Consider the following 19,138-nt stretch of genomic DNA (forward strand, 5'->3'; position numbering starts at 1 on the left):
CCCCTGGGACCCAAGATCCTCTCATTCACAAAGGGCCAAAAATGGAGACAGTTGACATTAAACAATGGCCATAGAGATCCAGTGACAAGTAGGAGAACAGAATCGAGCCATCACACACCTTAAAGCTCAGGGCCATTCCTCTGCTTGTAACACAAAGAGTCCAGTCTTAAAAGTAACTCCTGGGATTTCTTGGAGAAAAGCATAATTCTGTTACATTGTATTTTGGGGGTTAACAGCATTTATTTGTTTGATGTAAGCATTTAAAACATATCACAATTTCTTCATTTAAAAATAAAGTATACCTTTTCCCTTGCCTCCCTCCTCCTGCTATGGAATGGGCCTGGGCTTCTTTCTTTCTTGAAGTCCTGGGGTTAGCTTTTGGAAAGTCAGGGTGGGCTTGGCAGCAAGAACCATGTCAGACCCCAAACCCATTCCACTCTCAGGAACACGGTGGAAGCTGCCAGAAGCGTGTGGCAGAGCCAGTGGAGAAGGAAAGAACAACATTTCAGGCGCAGATGAGGTGGGAAGGCCCTTTTCTGACAGTCATCTGTGGCTATCTCCTCAGGGGACCATATGTCCCCATGCCTGCTGCTGGCCAAATGGAATTCAAGACTAGGAATATGCATCTTTTGCTTTTCTGCTCCTGCAGCAGTTTGATGAGGGGTGGGGGGAGGGAGGAGCAAATCATCTCTTTTGCTGGCTGAAAAGACGTCTTGCACAGTTGCTCCCGGTCTTTCTATGAAGGGCACGCCCCAGGCAGGCGCTGAACTTCTTCACCAGCCCGGCGGAGCATCCGGGGCCACGCACTCCACAGCGCCTAGGGATTAGAAACGCACTTTCTCCAAGCACCATTTTCAAAAAGCTCAACCGAAAAGAGTCGAGGTTTGAATTCAGACTATTCATTCCTTGGTAAATATAAAAACTGAGTTCTTTCGTTCTGGAAATGGGGGGAAATAAAGGGAGAGATGATTTTATCTGGGAGGTGTGACTGCCACCTGGTGGCTGATGCTGACTGAGCAACTAAAAGGGCTGCTGACTTTAATGAGTCAGCCATTCAGTCATTTCTTCCCTCTTCTCAATTGTTTTCATGCGGAGAAGCTCGGTGGAGGGGAGGAGAGGGCTGGCCACCGCACAGTGGGATAGATGTTGTGATAGGGACAGTCCTGAGTAGGGGTTAAGGGCGTGAGTGCTGGAGCCACACTGTCCAGGTTTGATTCCCTCCTGTAAGACTTTTCTGTTGTGGCTGAGCTGCTAAACCTCTTCTGTGCCTCTACTTCCTCATCTGTGAAGTGGGGCTAACACTTCCTATCTCATAGAGCGATTGTGAGACATAAACTACACACTCCATGCAAATGGTTAGCACAAATCTGGTGCACAGAAAGCATTCAGTTAAAGTTAGTTGGTGGTATGGTGTGGAGAAAAACATGGGGCTGTGGGCACCTTTGGACCTACTATGTGCTGGGCATGCTGTGGTGCATTGGGGATATGACGGTGAGCAGAAACATTGCCCTGATCTCATCAAGTTCATTGTCTGGAGGGATTCAGGCACAAGCAAGCAAATAACCACACGAGGAGCAAAATAGACATGGTCCTTACCCCCCAGGGTCTAGCTGGGGAGTTAGACCTGTAAATGGGTGATTATAATTTGTAATAACTTTATTCCAGGATGGTCCTCAGTGCCCTAGGAGCACATAAGGAGCAACTAACCCATCTGGGGAGGGGCATGCCTTGTGAAGAAGGAGGCTGTAAGCTGAGTTCCGAAGGATGAGAAGGAGTAGCCAACTGAGGCAAGGAGAAGAGGGTTCGAGCAGAGTTAAAATGCTGCTTGCAATGGCTCACAGTGAAATCAGACTCAGTGCCTTTGAGGAACTGACAGAGGTTGGGTAGGGCTGGAGGCCAAGGGAGAGCTGGGATGAGGATGAAGATGCAGGCAGGGGCCAGCTCCGCAAGGGCCCTACGAGGCCCATGAAGGGGATTGCATTTTGTCTTCAGAGCAATGGGGAGCCATGGTGAGGTTAAGTCGGGAGAGCAAGGTCAAAAGTGGAGAATGACCTTGTCACGTCAGTGGAATAGCAGAGGTGGGACACCCTGGTACAAAGGGTTGATTATGCAGGAGGAAATGTTGGCTAGGTAAATGGTGGAATGAACGAGCACACTCTCCCCCTGTTACCAGAAGACTAAAGTCAAAGGAAGCTGGTGGAGCTGATGTGGGGAAGCTGGTGCCATCCCTTGGAAACACACTTAACGACAGGGGTGGCTTCTTTTGAAATGGCACCAACAAGGTGAGATGGAGAACAGGAGATAATTAGAGATCTGGCCTCTAATGCTAGCAGGGGAAATAAACAGCTCTTCCTCCATAGAGTTTTGACCTGTATGTAGCCACAGAAAATGAATGTTTATCTTCGCTAAGTGACTTAATAAAGAGAAACAGCTGCGCTGACAGAGAGACCCAACTGGGATTGGGACAGGCCCATCCACCCTCGTTCTTAGGACTCAAGTCCAACCACCATCCTCCCCATCAGGTAGGACAGAGCGGAGAAGGCCACCGCCTGCCTGGCGGACACCAAAGGCAATGCTTGGGATTCCAAGACACGAGAAGGGACCGAGGGATAAGCTCCTCCTGGGCAGGGTGAAGTTTTCTGAGGGAGAAGGTGAGTTCTGGGAGGTATGCAGGAGGCTGCATGCAGGGAGGGGTGGGGCTGGAAGAGAGCAAGACCCAGGAAAGGAGGAAACTTGCTCTTTGCAAAGGTCTTGTGTGGAAGAGATGGTTCCTGTGGGATTTTTGCCCTACATTCCTTCTACTCTTGCCCTTTTGTAATTTGTCTGGCCATTCATTTAGTTACAGGCAGAGCTCATTCTATTGCACTTCATTTCATTGCGCTTCACAGATATTGCTTTTTTTACAAATTGAAGGTTTGTGGCAACCTTGCTCGGACAAGTCCATCCACTCCCTTTTTTTCCAACAGCATTTGCTCATCTCCTATCTCTGTGTCACATTTTGGTAATTCTCACCATATTTCAAACTTTTTCATGATTATTATATGTTATAGTGGTCAGTGATCTTTGATGTTACTACTACCACTCGCTGAAGGCTTCAGATGATTAGCAATTTTGACCAATAAAGTATTTTTAAAGTATGTACATTTTTTAGACACAAGGCTATTGCACACTTAATGGACTACAGTATAGTGTAAACATAACTTTTATATGCGCTGGGAAACCAAAAAATTCGTGTGACTTGCTTTATTGCGGTATTCGCTTTATTGCGGTGGTCTGGAACTGAACCCACAATATCTCTGCGGTCTGCCTGTACTTCTTTATTAATACAACAAATGAAAGTGGAAGGCCTGTGTGTGTCAGGCACTGTGTTAGGCACCTGGGTACATGCTGTGGGAACAAAAGGGCCAAGGTCCTCACTTTCATGTAGCAATTGTGGGGTTGTGGGGAGAGGGTGGCACTCAATAAACAAGTAAACCACTAAATGAGAAAGACAGTTTCAGGCCATGGTGGAGACCATGTATGAGGGAGGGACTGGGGACAGGGGCTGCTTTGGACAGAGGGTCCCAGGGTGGGTGCTCTCAGGAGGGGCGTATAGGCTGAGAACTGAACGGTGAGAAGGTTCTGGCTATGTGAACCCCTTTCACCCACCAGGCTCTCTTGTCATCCTGATGGTCGTCCCGTCAGTACGCATCCATGCTGATCTCGGGTGGAGCGCTGCGAAGGCCCCGGGTGACAGGGACAGTGACAGTGAGCTCTGTGATTGTTCCACATGAGTAGGCTCATGAGGCAGTGGCTTCAGACTTCCCTACATTTGTCCCATCCCTGTTCTGGCTTGGGGAACTAGTTTGTGTCAGATCTGTTGACTCTTCCACCAAGCAAAAGATCAAATTCTGAATGAAAAAGGAAATAAAATCTGTTCAAAAGAATTGGAAAGCTACTGAGGTGGTAAGACCTTGAGGGGCCAAGTTTCCAGGGCCAAGACAAGCACTGCAATGACTCAATATTCAGCATAGCTTTCCCCCACCAGACATTGCTGGTTTATGAGTGGCAGCCTAGAGTCTGAGAAGTTGAGAAGAACTACAGGCAGACTTACGGGCTAAATGAACAAACCCTGGAGTCCAGGGCCAGCCAAGGAAGGTCCTAGTAAATGCCCTAGACTTTAAGTTGGGAGACCTGAAGATCTAAGCACTAAAGAGTAAGACCAAATAAGATATACACTCGCCTATGTAAAGACTGAAGCCAAGCTATAAACAACTCACTTTCTGATAGGATTAAGATGAACTCCCCCTACCTTAACTGCCTGCCAGAAACAAAAGTAAATTATAAAAGATAATATCATCCCAACCCTCCAATAAACTCTACAATTTTAATTATACAATATCTGGCATTTAGTTAAAAAAAATTCCCCATCACACCAGGATTAAAAAAAGATCAGATAACCAAAACACAAGAGAGAAAAAAGTTGTTACATTTATCATAATGGTATTGAAAATAACTCTGATCAACATTTCTAGAAAATATTCTGAAGAAATTCAGAAGAAGAAAATTCAGCAGAATGGAAATGGAAATTCTAGAAATGAAAAATATAATAATTGAAATTTAGAACTCAATAAGGGAGTTTAATGGCAGATTAGATGGTACTGAAGAGAGGATTAGTGAACTGCTATACTGATCAGTAGAAAATAACTAGACAGAAGGTTCAAGAGAAACAAGGACAGAGACTACAGACGAGAGCAAAAGAGATAAATGGAACTGAGTACAAAGATTTAACATGTGTAGTGGAGTCTCAGAAAAGAAGGGAAAGACTAGGGTAGAAGTCACCAAAACTGATAAATGATAACAAATCACATATTCAAGAAGCACTATGAAGTCTAAGTAAGATAGATGCAAAGAAAATCATGCTCAGTTGTATCATAGTAAAATGTCTGAAAAGCAAAGACAAAAAGAAAATCTGAAAAACAGGCAGAGGGAAAAAGAGTGTATTACTTTCAAGTGGGGCAGTAATATGACGGACAGCTGACTTCTCGATAGAAATAGTAGAAGCCATAAGACAGAATGTATCAAAGTGCTGAAAGAAAATAGCTGGCAACCTTGAATTTTATACCCAGCAATGATATTGTTTAAAAATACAGTTATAAAAAAAGACATATCAAGTAAACAAAAACTAAGTGACTTCATCTCCAGTGGAACTATACTAGTGTAATGTGTAAAGGTTGTTCTTTAGGTAGAGGGAAAATAACCCCATTTGGAAGAATGGATATGTAAGAATGAATAAAAAACAATGAAAAGTGTAAATATATCAGAAAATCAAAATGAGTATTGACTATATAAAACAATAATAATTTTAATGTCTCATGGTGTTTAAAATATATTCTAGAATTTTAAAAAATCTATATGCTGCTTACAATACACATTATAAACGTAAGAATGAAAAAAGGTTGAAATAAAAGAATGAAAGTGATAACACCATGATACACTAACCACAAGAATATATGACAAGAAGCAGCGTTAGAGAAAAAGAAACAGTTCCTAAAGATAAGAGAGTCAAACTACCAAAACGATTCTAAATGTGTAGGCACCTAACAACAGTTAAAGACATATAAAGTAAATATTGATAAAACCAAAATGACAAACAAATTCAGAGCCGTAGAGGGAAATTTTTAGCATACCCCTCTCAGTAACTGATAGAACAATCTGATCTATTGATAGGGCAAATAGATCAAAGAAAGATCAACAAGTATACTTGGAATAGGAAACCCAGATAAGACACTTCAAAAATATGATCTAATTTTGTATATATATAACACTAGACACAACAACTACAGAATACACATACTTTACAAATGCATACAGATATTTCCCAAAAGTGGACCACATGCTGGGTCCTAAAGCAAGTCTCAGAAAATTTCAAAGGACTGAAATTATTTAGAGTATGGTCACTAACCACTATGGAATTAAAATAAAAATAAATAACAAAAAGTAGAGAGTTCCTAAATGCTTGAAAGTGAAACAATATATTTATCATAACCCATAGGTCTTATAAAAATTATAAAAAAATATTTTGAACTGACTAGTAATGAATATATGACATACAAAACTTGTGGGATGCAGCTAAAGCTATGTTCAGAGGAAAATGTACAGCGTTACATGCTTGCGTTAGAAAAGAAGAAAGCCTTAACATCAATGATTTAAGTATCCATCACAGGATATTATAAAAATAATTAGAAAACAATAGAAGGAATCAACAAAGTCAAAGTTGATTCCTTGAAAAGATTAATAAAATTGATAACTTACTGTCGAGATCAAATTTTAAAAAAAGAGAGCATAAATTAACAGTATCAGGAATGAAAAGGGGACATCACAATGCTCCTAGAGACATTAAGAAGATAATGAAAACATATTTGAACATGTTTTTTGCCATCAAGTTTTAAAGGATAGGAGGAATGAACAAATTCATAGAACACAATTTATTGAAACCGACCCAAAAAGAAATAGAAAATCTGAATAATCTTATGATTACCAGAAACCTTACTCACAAAGAAAACTCCATGACTAGATGTCTTCAATGATGAATTCTACGAAATACGTAAGAAAGAAGCCATTCTCTCTCATGAACATAGAAGTAAAAAATCTAAACAAAACACGAACAAATCAAATTTAGAGGTATGTCAAACATATTAATTGATGATATGTTACAAACAAGTTGGACGTATTCCAAAATGCAGGTTTGGTTTAACATTAGAAATCAATCAATGTAATACACCACATTTTCAGAATAAAGAAATAAAATAATTGTCTCAATAGATTTTAGCAAAAGCATCAGATAAAATTTAACACCAATTTATTACCAAAAACTCTTGGCAAGTTAAAAGTAGAAGGGAACTTCCTTAATCTGTTAAATGATATGACAAAAAACAAACAGCAAATGTTATACTTAATAGTGAAACATTGAAACTCTCCTTTAAGATCAGAAACAAGACAAGGATGTTCGTTATCATCATTTGTATTCAATATTATATTGGAAGTTTTAGCCTGAATCAACTGGATATACATACGGACAAATAATTAATCTTGTCCCTCTACATCATACTATTCATAAAAATCAATTCCAGGTGGATTGAGTATTTAAATGTGCAGATAAAACAGTAAAGCTCCTAGAAGATAACAGAGGAGAACATCTTGGAATAGTCAAAGGTTTATTTAACCAAACACAAGAAGTATAATACTAAAGAAAAACATTGATATATTGGACTACGTTACAGTTAAACTTTTTTATTTATTGAGTTTATAAAGAGAATAAAAAGGTGAAGCACAATTGAGAAGAAAATTTGCAATACATACAACTAACAAATAGCAAATATATAGAATATGTAAGGAACTCCTCTTAATGAATGCGAACATTATGAGAACCCCATATAGAAATAGACAAGAGGGACTTCCCTGGTGGTGCAGTGGTTAAGAATCCACCTGCCAATTCGGGGGACACGGGTTTGAGCCCTGGTCCGGGAAGATCCCACATGCCGTGGAACAACTAAGCCTGAGTGCCACAACTACTGAGCCTGCGCTCTAGAGCCCGAGAGCCACAACTACTGAGCCTGCATGCCACAACTACTGAAGCCTGCGCACCTAGAGCCCGTGCTCTGCAACAAAAGAAGCCACCGCAATGAGAAGCCCGTGCACCGCAACTAGAGAAAAGCCCGCGCACAGCAACAAAGACCCAGTGCAGCCAAAAAAAACAAAGAGAAATAGGCAAGAGATTAAAATGCAAAAGATAATATCCAAATGGCCAATGAGCTCAGCTTCACACATCATCAGGAAAATGCAAATTATAAGAAAGCAATACCACATTGTGATGGTTAATTTTACCTGTCAGCTTGCCTAGGCCACAGTACCCAGATATTTGGTCAAACATGCTAGGTGTGTCTGTGAAGGTATTCTTTAGAGAAGATTAACATTTAAACCAGTAGATTTGGAGTAGAACAGATTACTCTCCATAATGTGGGTGGACCTCATTATGGTCTCAGTTGAAGGCCTTAATAGGAAAAACAGAAAAAGAATGATGTCTCATGAAGAAGGGTGGATTCTGTTAGCGGAAGGCCTTCAGACTTGAACTGCAGCATCAGCTCTTTCCTGGGTCTCCAGCCTGCTGACCTATCCTGAAGATTATGAACTTGTCTACACAGACACACACACACACACACACACACCCTACTGGTTCTTTTTCTCGAGAGTCCTAATGTACGCACCCATTAGAATGGCTGAAATGAAAAAGATTGACAACACCAAAGGGTGGTGAACATGTGGAGCAACTGGAATTCTCATACTTTGCTGGTGGGAGTGAAAACTGGTACAACCACTTCAGATTCCTGTCTGTCAGTAGCTGCTAAAGCTAAACATATGAATACCCTAAGCAATTCCACACTAAGGTACATATCCTATAACATATATTCAACTATATATATATATAGTTGTTCCCAGCAGCACTATTGATGATTACCCTAAATTGGAAATAACCAAATTTCCACCTACAGTGGAATGAATGAATAAATGGTAGTATATTCAAATGATGTATAAACTTATGCAATATCCTGTATTAATGTAACGAGTAAAAGAAGGCAAACACAATGGGCAAAACTAATTGATGCTGTTTGAAATCAGGAAAGACGGGAAAGGGATTGGGACTGGGCAAGGACGTGATGTGCTTCTGCAGTGCACCATTTCTTAACCTCAGCGGATACTACGTGGGTTTGTTCACTGCATGAAAATCTATCCATATGTATACTGATGATTCGTGCACTTTTCTGCACATATTTATAATCCAATTTCTTGACGTTTAAGAGAGTATGTCTCTGTCACTGTCTATTACTTTGGGGAAGTCACTCTACATTTTGGAGCCCCAGATCCTCTGCTGTAAAATGCTGTATGGATTTAGAGATGGTCCATGGTAAAGCTACTTGACCTGGTCTCTTCTCTTTCCCTCACCTTGTTCTTGGTTCAGTTCATTTCCTCAGAGAGATCTGCCCGTCATGGTCTGCTCCCCACCCCCAAGTGATCTAGTCTCCAAACTCTAACACCACCTTTCAGATGAGTGGTCCATCATCCACCCCCCAACCAAACACCTTCTTGCTCCCCCCTCCGTGCAGAGTGGTCCAAACTCCCCTCTTCCCGCTGCCCACGGGATGACCGGTCTCTGTAGCCTCTCTCACTCCCCTACTTGTTCCCTTATCCCTCATCCCTCATCTCTCCCCAACCCACCTTCCGCCCCCCACGCCCCCAGGGGTCCTGCTCCACAGCTCGCCCCTCACCCCCTACACAGTGCACAGTGGTCCAGCCCCTCAGCTCTACCCGTCCCCCCTTCACACACACAGTGGTCTGGCCCCCAGGCGCCCCTCTCCTCCGCGCGTCGTCCTCCCCCAGTCGCGCTGGGCTGGACGCTGAGGGCACCGCGCGGCGGTTGCGCGAAGGCAGCGATGGTGGCGGCGGGCCGGGAGCAGAGGCGGGACCGGGTGCGCTTCGTCTACGTGGCTCGCTTCGGCTCGCACCAGTGCGGCGCCGTCCTTCAGCTGGGCGGCCGCCGGGCTCAGGGTCCGTGTAGCCCCGGGCTCGGGGCCGGCCGCAGCCGGGAGGAGCCGCGGGCGGCTGTGCCGGGGGCCGCGGGCGGCGGGGAGCTGTGTCCCGGCTCCCCGCCCAGGGCCCCCGCGGCCTCCTCTCCGGCGCGGGCGTCGAGCTCGCGGAGCCGGCCTCGGCAGGAGGCACAAGCAGGTGGCGCTAAGGGCCTGGCGGGCGGGGACTCGGGAGGGGGCCCCCGGCCTGTGGAGGGTGCCGACTGGTCAGCCCGCCTTTCCGTCCTCCTCGGCAGCCGTCCTGCCTGGGGTCCGAGTCTCAGGGCGGTCGGCTTCTTAGCTCGCGGCCTCCCTGTCAGCTTCCGGTCAGCCTCCCTCCCGGTGGGCCGCTCCGGGCTCGTAGTGTCGCTCAGCGGCCGCCGCGCCCAGCCCCCGCCTGGCCGCGGGCAGTGGGCGGCCCTCCTGTCCGTCCGGGGGCCTGAGAGACAAGCCCGACCTGCGCTTCGGTGTTACCCCGAGAGGGCGCTGAAGTGCAAGCGAAGGTCATTTGAGTTCAGCCCGAGATCCGAATCCGAGAGGGGAGGCTCTTGGACGGAGCCACTGAAGTCCCTCAGAATGACGGGGGCCTTGGCATGTGTGTCCATATTCCTTTCAGGACTCATTTAATTTATAAGTTAGCCTGAGGAGAACCGACATCTTTAATGATGTCACTTCCTCTTTGAAAAGAGGGGGGAGGATGGCTTTCCATTTTCACTCTACTTTTGTGTCTTTCAGGAATGTTTTATATTTAAAATTTTTCCTTCTATCGGTTTTTCATGTATCTTGTTAAATTTATTCCTAGGTATTTGATCTTCTCTGCTGTTGTAAATGGGGTTTCCTCTTCCGTAATGTCCTCCAGATGTTCATTGTTTGTGTATATAAAGCCTCTTGATTAAAACAAACAAACAAACAAACAAACAACCCAACAACTTTCAGGAGATTTGACAAAGTTATACACCTGGTAGTACACCACCACAATCAGTATCTAGAACATTTCCATCACCTGGAAAAGTCCTACCTCTTTTTGAGGGCCCATCCCTCTACCTATGCTTAAAAAAAAAAAAAAAAAAAGTTTATTGAGACGTAATTTACAATCCGCTCAGTTTACCCATTTAAAACGGGCAATTCAATGTTTTTTTACAGTGTTGTGCAACCATCATCAAAATCAGTTTAGAACATTTTTATTACCCCCTCAAACAAACCCTGTACGCATTAGCGACTAGTCACTCACCATGCCCCCTCTCTGCCCCCAACCCCAGCCCTAAACAAGCACTAAACTACTTTCTGTCTCCATAGATTTGCCTATTCTCAATAGGCAAATTTGGAAAATACCAAATTTGCAAATTTGCAAATTTCTGGATTTGCCTATTTGCCTATTCTGCCTATTTCATATAAATGGAATCACACAATATTGGCGCTTTTGTGACTGGCTTCTTTCACTTAGCCTATTGATTTTTGTACGTTAATTTTTGATCCTAGTTCTTCACTGAATTCATTTATTATTTGAGTTAGTTTTGTCATTAATGCTCATGATTTTCCAGGTATACTATCATATTATTTGTAAATAGAGATTATTTTATTTCTTTTTAACCCATTTTTATGCCTGCAATTGATTTTTTTTTTTTTTTTTTTTTTTTTTGTCTAATTGCACTGGTTAATACCATGAATAGAACGTTGAATAATAGTGGAGATAGTGAGCATTCTTGCCTTGTTCCTGATCTTAGGGGAAATCCCTCTAGTATTTCCCCATTAAATAAGGTATTGGCTTTAAGACTAAGGGGGTGTATGTTTAAAGCATTAAAATGTATTCTTCAATTTTAATTTTATTCAATGTTTTTACTAAGAATGGGTGTTGAATTTTGTCAAAGGCTTTCCTAAATCTATGGAGATAATATTTTTCCCTTAGATTTATTAACATGGTGTATGATACAAATGGATTTCCTAAGATTGAACCAACTTTGCATTCCTGAAATAAATCCCACTTGGTTATGATGTACTTTTTTCTTAATATAATGTTAGACTCTCTTTGCTAATAATTTGTTTAGGATTTTTGCATTGGAATTTGAGACAGGGTAGTTTTTCTTTCTTTGTACTTCTTCATCTGGTTTAGGTATCAGGTTATACTTAGTTCATAAAAGGAATTAGGAACTTTTCCTTCCTTTTCAGTGCTCTGGAATAATTTATAGAACATTGAGACTATCTGGTGTTTGAAGATTTGGTAGAATTATTCTGTGAAACCATCTAGATCTAGTGCTTTTTGTGGGATAATTCCTTAATAACTTTTTCTGTATCTTCTATGGAAATTGGTCTCTTTACACTTTCCAACTCTAATGGGTCAATTTTGGTAATCTGTATTTTCCTAGGAAATTATCCATTTCATCTAGGTTTCCAAATTTATTTGCATAGAGGTCTGCAAAGTAGTGTCTTATGATTTTTCAAAATTCCTTGTGTTTCAATGGTTATTTCCCCCTTTTCCTTTTTTTTTTGATGTATGTGCTTTCTTCCTTGTCCTTGATCAGGTTCACCAGTGTTTTGTTAATTTTTTTAAAAACACAGGATTTTGATTTGTTAATTAGGTATTTTGTTTTTCTAGTCTCTTCCTCAATAATAAAGGTAAATAATAAAAGATAAAACTTCATTATTTCCTTATGTGTACTTTCTTTTGGTTTACTTTGTTCTTTCTGTGCTTTTATTTTGAGCAAGAAATTTAATTTTTTTCTTCCTTTTTATTGATAAAAGTGTTTAGTGCAATGAGTTTTCTTCTAACCACTACTTTAAATCCCATTGATTCTAATATATAGTGGTTTTATTGTCACTATTTAAAAATATATTTTTTTGTAATTTAAGTTTGTATTATCACTTTCACTCTAGAGTTGCTTAATAGATTTAATTTTTCAAAAATTTCCAGGACTTTCTCTTTTTTTTTTTCCCTAGTAAACTCTAGTTTTATTGCATGTGATCAGAGTGGTGTTTGTAATGTCTCCACTTTATGGATGTTACTGATGTTTTCTTTGTGACCTAATTTATGAGCTTTCCTTTGGGTTCTTTTTCTCCTCCATAAGCCAAGAGATTGGAAGACTGTCCCTTTAAGTTGTTTTTATCCCTTTAAATCATACTTGCCCCTTTAACCAAATCAGTCCCATTAAAGTGCACGTTTTTGGTGTCTGGCCCTTTAAATCGTACATTGAAATTATTTCCTGTAGTCTGTGCTGTGATCTGCCTGGTTATCTTCTAGTATTTTCAGAGTTAGGGTGGATTTCATCTTGCTGTTGGTTGCTCCAGCTCTCCCGCAGCCACCTTTTCTAGAGTCCCTCCTTTCTCTTCCTTGCTGGCCACAAAGCCCTGCTTAGGGTGAGGTTGGAGCAAATGGGATCATAGTGCCACGATGTAATGACTTTTCTCATTGGACTTACATTTATTTTGCATTTTCAGCATTCTCTGTCTTCAAGTAATGCTGAGGGTGTGGTTTTATGTAGAATTTTTGTAATGTAAAGTTCTTTGGGGAGAAATTTTGGGAAGTTGATTACTATACCCTGCTTCTCCCCACCCCGACCCCGTCACATGGTCTAGAGCTACCCAGAAGTTCTGCCTTGAAAGGTTTTGAACAAGAGGAGTAATAGGGTCAGATTTACTTAGTTCATGCTGTATAGGGGAGATCGCATTGGAGGCAGGCAAGACTGAAGCTCAAGTTGAAAAATACATAAATATTTTTTTTGGTATCCTTTCAGAACTTACTTAATTTTACTTTGATAATTTAACTTACTTAAATTTACTTTGATAATTTGGAAGTATAAAACTGTACTCTGTGTAACTTGATTGACTCCTGAGAATAAGCTTTTCAGAGATCCTTCGTCAGGGGCACTATTTTAGACTTCATGCTCCTCCAAAGGTCCCATTGCTAAAAGGCACTCAGGTTTTTTTGACCCCTGTGCTGGTGATTAAAAAATTTAGGGGTAGTATAAGACACTTTAGCACTAGGTTTCCAGCTCCTTTGAATAATAAAGACAGTTAAAAGATTTACTCTGGGAATTGGAGAGAGTATGGTGGTGGTGGTGGTGAGCTCTTCACCTTTAAAGGGGGGAGAGCAGGAAGTGAGGAAAGAATAAAATGGAACTGGTATTGCATTAGCACCAACAGATCAAAGAGACAAATAATAGTCCAGCACTAAGATAGTGGATTGGAAATGAAGAACATTGAAAAACAGATGAAGAAGCTCATGGGGGAAGGGAAAGGATGCATGAATTAGTGCTGGAGATCCCCACATAAGTCAGGTAGAAATAACAGGACGGCAAAGAGCTTAGATTGTGAAACCAGCTTTCTGCTCTTGTAACTGGTTTGTGCTGACCTAGAATGGCTTTCCTCTAGTTGGCTTCTCTTCTGGGAAACAAACAATAATGCAGTTTGTTTTGAAGTTTGGTCCTGAAATTTTGGAATTTTTTGCCATTCCTTTGTGGCAGGGGTGACATGATCAGAGCTGGAGGGAGGATAACGGGGAGGGAGTGGGATTGAGAGAGATTGGAAGCCAGAGAACAGTTTTGAGGCAGTAATAAAGTGGAAAGATAGAAGGCCTGAACTAAGACAGTGGCAATGGAGGCAGAATGGACAGGATTGATGACTGGCTGGAAGAGGGAGAAGGATGGGTTGAGGCCAAGTCTGAAGTTTACGTGCTGGGCAGCTGGGTGGATGATGGAGCCGTTAACTTTGGTGACCACTCTGCTGTGCTTGTGGAACCAAGAACAGAGTCAAGGGAAGGAGGTCCTGAGGTAGACTTACATTTCAATCAAGCCAGAAAGTGCTTAAGTGCTTAATGATTTTACTCATTAAGTAAAATGAGTAAAATCACTAAGTGCTTAATGATTTTACTCATTCTTGGATGTATTTAGTATTAACATTAAGTGGACATTCATTGCATACTTTTGTCTGGCTCTCTGTTGGAAACAAAGGTGAATTATTTATCCATTCAGTAACATTTATTTAACATCTACCATACTGTAGGCACTAGGTCAGGTGCTAGTGACACAGATAGATCAGACAAATATTTTATTCTCAAGGGACTTATACATGAATAATGTGACTAATGGAAGTATAAGCTAGTAGGCATCAGTGCTGTAAGAGAGACAACTTAGAAGGGCTTTGCTAGTTCAGGAAAAGGGAGACATAGAAGGAAGAAATCAAGGTAATGAATGGAGAAATTGCTAGTGGGACAGTGGCTATTATCAAGAGCATTGGCTTTGAAGTCAGAAAGTCGTAATCTTGGCTTTCTCATTTACTAGCAGTGTAATATTGGCCAAGTTAGTTAACTATTCGGATGTTCAGTTTCCCTTTCTGTAAAATGCGGATAATAGTTCCTACCTTAATGAGTTACTGTGAAGCTTAAATGAAGTAATGCATGCAGAATGCCTAGCACAGTGTTTGGTGTAGAGTTGGTGCCCAGTACATGTTGGCACACTCAGCAGAAATGGCTTAAGGGAAGAGGAGGTGATCAGCCCAGTGTCTAGCGCACAGTGCATACACTAAATATTTATTGAATGAATGAAAAATTAGCTTTGGACCACATTGTGGAATGCCTCGGGGACTCTAATTTTATAGTCACTGCAGATTTTTGAATGGTGGAGTCAAGTTATCAGAGATACAGACACTTCTGGAAGATAAGCTTTTAAGCCATTTGTGAGATGTCTTATAGTTTAGAAATCCAGGGGCAGCCAAGTCAGGTAACTCTTCTAATGTTTCAAACAAGACTAATAAGTCAAGCTGGTTCCCTGTTCTCACAGAACTTGAGAGACATACCCATAATTTATATATAGTAGAGGATGTTGAATGCTGTTGTGGAGGTACAAATAAATGCTTTGGAGGTGGTGAATAATTTGGGGATGAAGGAATCAAGGAAGGCTTCGTGGTGGTGGAAGTAGCTCCATGAGATTTACACATGTTCCTGAGATAGGAGGGGATTACAGGTAGGAAAAACATGTTAGTGAAGCACTGAGTATGGATCAGGGATGGATAATGATTTGGGAAGAAGGAGAAGTATATTTTGACTGGGTCAGAGTGTATGGAAAGAGGAGGAGAGACAGATTGGAAGCATAAGCTGGGACAAAAATCTATGGTATACACTGGAGCCATAGACTCAGTAAAATACACAAAATAAGTGGAAGAAATAATTTTGCCTTTTTTCTTTTTCCCATCCTCTATACTTCTTGACATATTTTATATTCCCAACTAATACAGATAGACGTGATGGCTCCTATCTTGACCTCAAGGAGTGTATGTCTAGGTTATGTAAGACTAACAAACAGAAAACATTTGGAGGTGATGCAGGTATAGTATTCCACAGGTTGTAGGTACTTAGAGGGAAGGATACATATGGGTATATGAAGGGCAGAGTTTCCCAAACTTAAGTTATTTTCCTATGTTATATCTGCACATCATCTACACTATCATTAACTTAATATATTTATTTAAATAGGTGCATTTTTTTCCTCCCAACTAATTTTCTTTTTAGAACACTTTACATCATTATCTCAGTGGAAAACATGTATCATTTTCCACAAATAGAAATTAATTAAAAACAATCTAATAAAGGTAAAACGATATTATTAAATTCTAGCCAAATAGGTTGTCTGCTGGAGGTTGCTGCAGTTATAAAGAGAGATTAGCAAGTCTTAGAAAAGTCGTAATGACACACTAGTTCCAAACTCAGACTTTCTCCTAGCTGTAATCATAAGATTGAAAAAGAATTCGAAAGGGAATGAGTTTCCCACCATGTGAGTTAATATTCTTTAGTGCTATGTCTGTGCCCCACTCAGAATCAGTGGCATGTTTCTCACAAAATGGGACATGCCATTTTATTTATTTATTTTTATTTTTTTAACATCTTCATTGCAGTATAATTCCTTTACAATGGTGTGTTAGTTTCTGCTTTATAACAAAGTGAATCAGTTATACATATACACATATCCCCATATCTCTTCCCTCTTGTGTATGCCTCCCTCCCACCCTTCCTATCCCAACCCTCTAGGTGGTCAGAAAGCCTTGAGCTGATCTCCCTGTGCTATGGGGCTGCTTCCCACTAGCTATCTGTTTTACATTTGATAGTGTATATATATGTCCATGCCACTCTCTCACTTTGTCCCAGCTTACCCTTCCCCCTCCCTGTATCCTCAGGTCCATTCTCTAGTAGGTCTGCGTCTTTATTGCCATCTTGCCCCTAGGTTCTTCATGACCTTTTTTTGTTGTTGTTTTTTAGATTCCATATATATGTGTTAGCATACGGTATTTGTTTTTCTCTTTCTGACTTACTTCACTCTGTATGACAGACTCTAGGTCCATCCACCTCACTACAGATAACTCAGTTTCATTTTTTTCTATGGCTGAGTAATATTCCATTGTATATATGTGCCACATCTTCTTTATCCATTCATCTGTTGATGGACACTTAGGTTGCTTCCATGTCCTGACTATTGTAAATAGAGCTGCAATGAACATTTTGGTACATGACTCTTTTTGAATTATGGTTTTCTCAGGGTATATGCCCAGTAGTGGGATTGCTGGGTCGTATGGTAGTTCTATTTTAGTTTTTTAAAGAACCTCCATACTGTTCTCCATAGTGGCTGTATCAATTTACATTCCCACCAACAGTGCAAGAGGGTTCCCTTTTCTCCACACTCTCTCTAGCATTTATTGTTTGTAGATTTTTTGATGATGGCCATTCTGACCGGTGTGAGATGATATCTCATTGTAGTTTTGATTTGCATTTCTCTAATGATTAATGACGTTGAGCGTTCTTTCATGTGTTTGTTGGTAATCTGTATATCTTCTTTGGAGAAATGTCTATTTAGGTCTTCTGCCCATTTTTGTTTTTTTGTTTTTTTTTTTTTTCTTCTGCCCATTTTTGGATTGGGTTGTTTGGTTTTTAGATATTGAGCTGCATGAGCTGCTTGTAAAATTTGGAGATTAATCCTTTGTCAGTTGCTTCATTTGCAAATATTTTCTCCCATTCTGAGGGTTGTCTTTTCATCTCGTTTATGGTTTCCTTTGCTGTGCAAAAGCTTTTAAGTTTCATTAGGTCCCATTTGTTTATTTTTGTTTTTATTTCCATTTCTCTAGGAGGTGGATCAAAAAAGATCTTGCTGTGATTTATGTCATAGAATGTTCTGCCTATGTTTTCCTCTAAGAGCTTGATAGTGTCTGGCCTTACATTTAGGTCTTTAATACATTTTGAGTTTATTTTTGTGTATGGTGTTAGGGAGTGTTCTAATTTCATGTTTTTACATGTAGCTGTCCAGTTTTCCCAGCACCACTTATTGAAGAGGCTGTCTTTTCTCCACTGTATATTCTTGCCTCCTTTATCAAAGATAAGGTGACCATATGTGCGTGGGTTTATCTGTGGGCTTTCTATCCTGTTCCATTGATCTATATTTCTGTTTTTGTGCCAGTACCATACTGTCTTGATTACTGTAGCTTTGTAGTATAGTCTGAAGTCAGGGAGCCTAATTCCTCCAGCTCCATTTTTCTTTCTCAAGATTGCTTTGGCTATTTGGGGTCTTTTGTGTTTCCGTACAAATTGTGAAATTCTTTGTTCTAGTTCTGTGAAAAATGCCAGTGGTAGTTTGACAGGGATTGCATTGAATCTGTAGATTGCTTTGGGTAGTATAGTCATTTTCACAATGTTGATTCTTCCAGTCCCAGAACATGGTATATCTCTCCATCTGTTTGTATCATCTTTAATTTCTTTCATCAGTGTCTTATAATTTTCTGCATACAGGTCTTTTGTCTCCTTAGGTAGGTTTATTCCTAAATATTTTATTCATTTTGTTGCAATGGTAAATGGGAGTGTTTTCTTAATTTCACTTTCAGATCTTTCATTGTTAGTGTATAGGAATGCAAGAGATTTCTGTGCATTAATTTTGTATCCTGCTACTTTACCAAATTCACTGATTAGCTCTAGTAGTTTTCTGGCAGCATCTTTAGGATTCTCTATGTGTAGTTTCATGTCATCTGCAAACAGTGATAGCTTTACTTCTTCTTTTCTGATTTGGATTCCTTTTATTTCTTTTTCTTCTCTGATTGCTGTGGCTAAAACTTCCAAAACCATGTTGAATAATAGTAGTGAGAGTGGACAACCTTGTCTCGTTCCTGATCTTAGTGGAAATGGTTTCAGTTTTTCACCATTGAGAACGATGTTGGCTGTGGGTTTGTCATATATGGCCTTTATTATGTTGAGGAAAGTTCCCTCTATGCCTACTTTCTGGAGGGTTTTTATCATAAATGGGTGTTGAATTTTGTCAAAAGCTTTCTCTTTATCTATTGAGATAATCATATGGTTTTTCTCCTTCAATTTGTTAATATGGCGTGTCACATTGATTGATTTGCATATATTGAAAAATCCTTGCAGTCCTGGGATAAACCACACTTGATCATGGTGTATGATCCTTTTTATGTGCTGTTGGATTCTGTTTGCTAGTATTTTGTTGAGGATTTTTGCATCTATGTTCATCAGTGATATTGGTCTGTAGTTTTCTTCCTTTGTAACATCTTTG

At 40.6% G+C, this 19,138-nt stretch overlaps 1 protein-coding gene across 5 annotated transcripts in view; it reads left to right on the forward strand.

Moving 5' to 3' along the window:
• The first annotated feature begins 9,432 nt into the window (after positions 1 to 9,432).
• Positions 9,433 to 19,138, forward strand: part of LOC309624664 (uncharacterized protein C5orf47) — a 30,386-nt gene continuing 20,680 nt past the window's right edge. For all 5 annotated transcript variants that reach the window (XR_014242078.1, XM_082382984.1, XM_082382986.1 and 2 more), the window contains exon 1: positions 9,433 to 9,762. Coding sequence is in view for 4 of the 5 variants with exons in the window: in XM_082382984.1 (XP_082239110.1) it covers positions 9,471 to 9,762 (292 nt within the window). In the remaining variant the exon portion in view is untranslated. The remainder of the gene's footprint in view (positions 9,763 to 19,138) is intronic.

The sequence above is a fragment of the Balaenoptera borealis genome (assembly GCF_965194805.1).
Source record: "Balaenoptera borealis genome assembly, chromosome: 2".
NCBI lineage: Eukaryota > Metazoa > Chordata > Mammalia > Artiodactyla > Balaenopteridae > Balaenoptera > Balaenoptera borealis.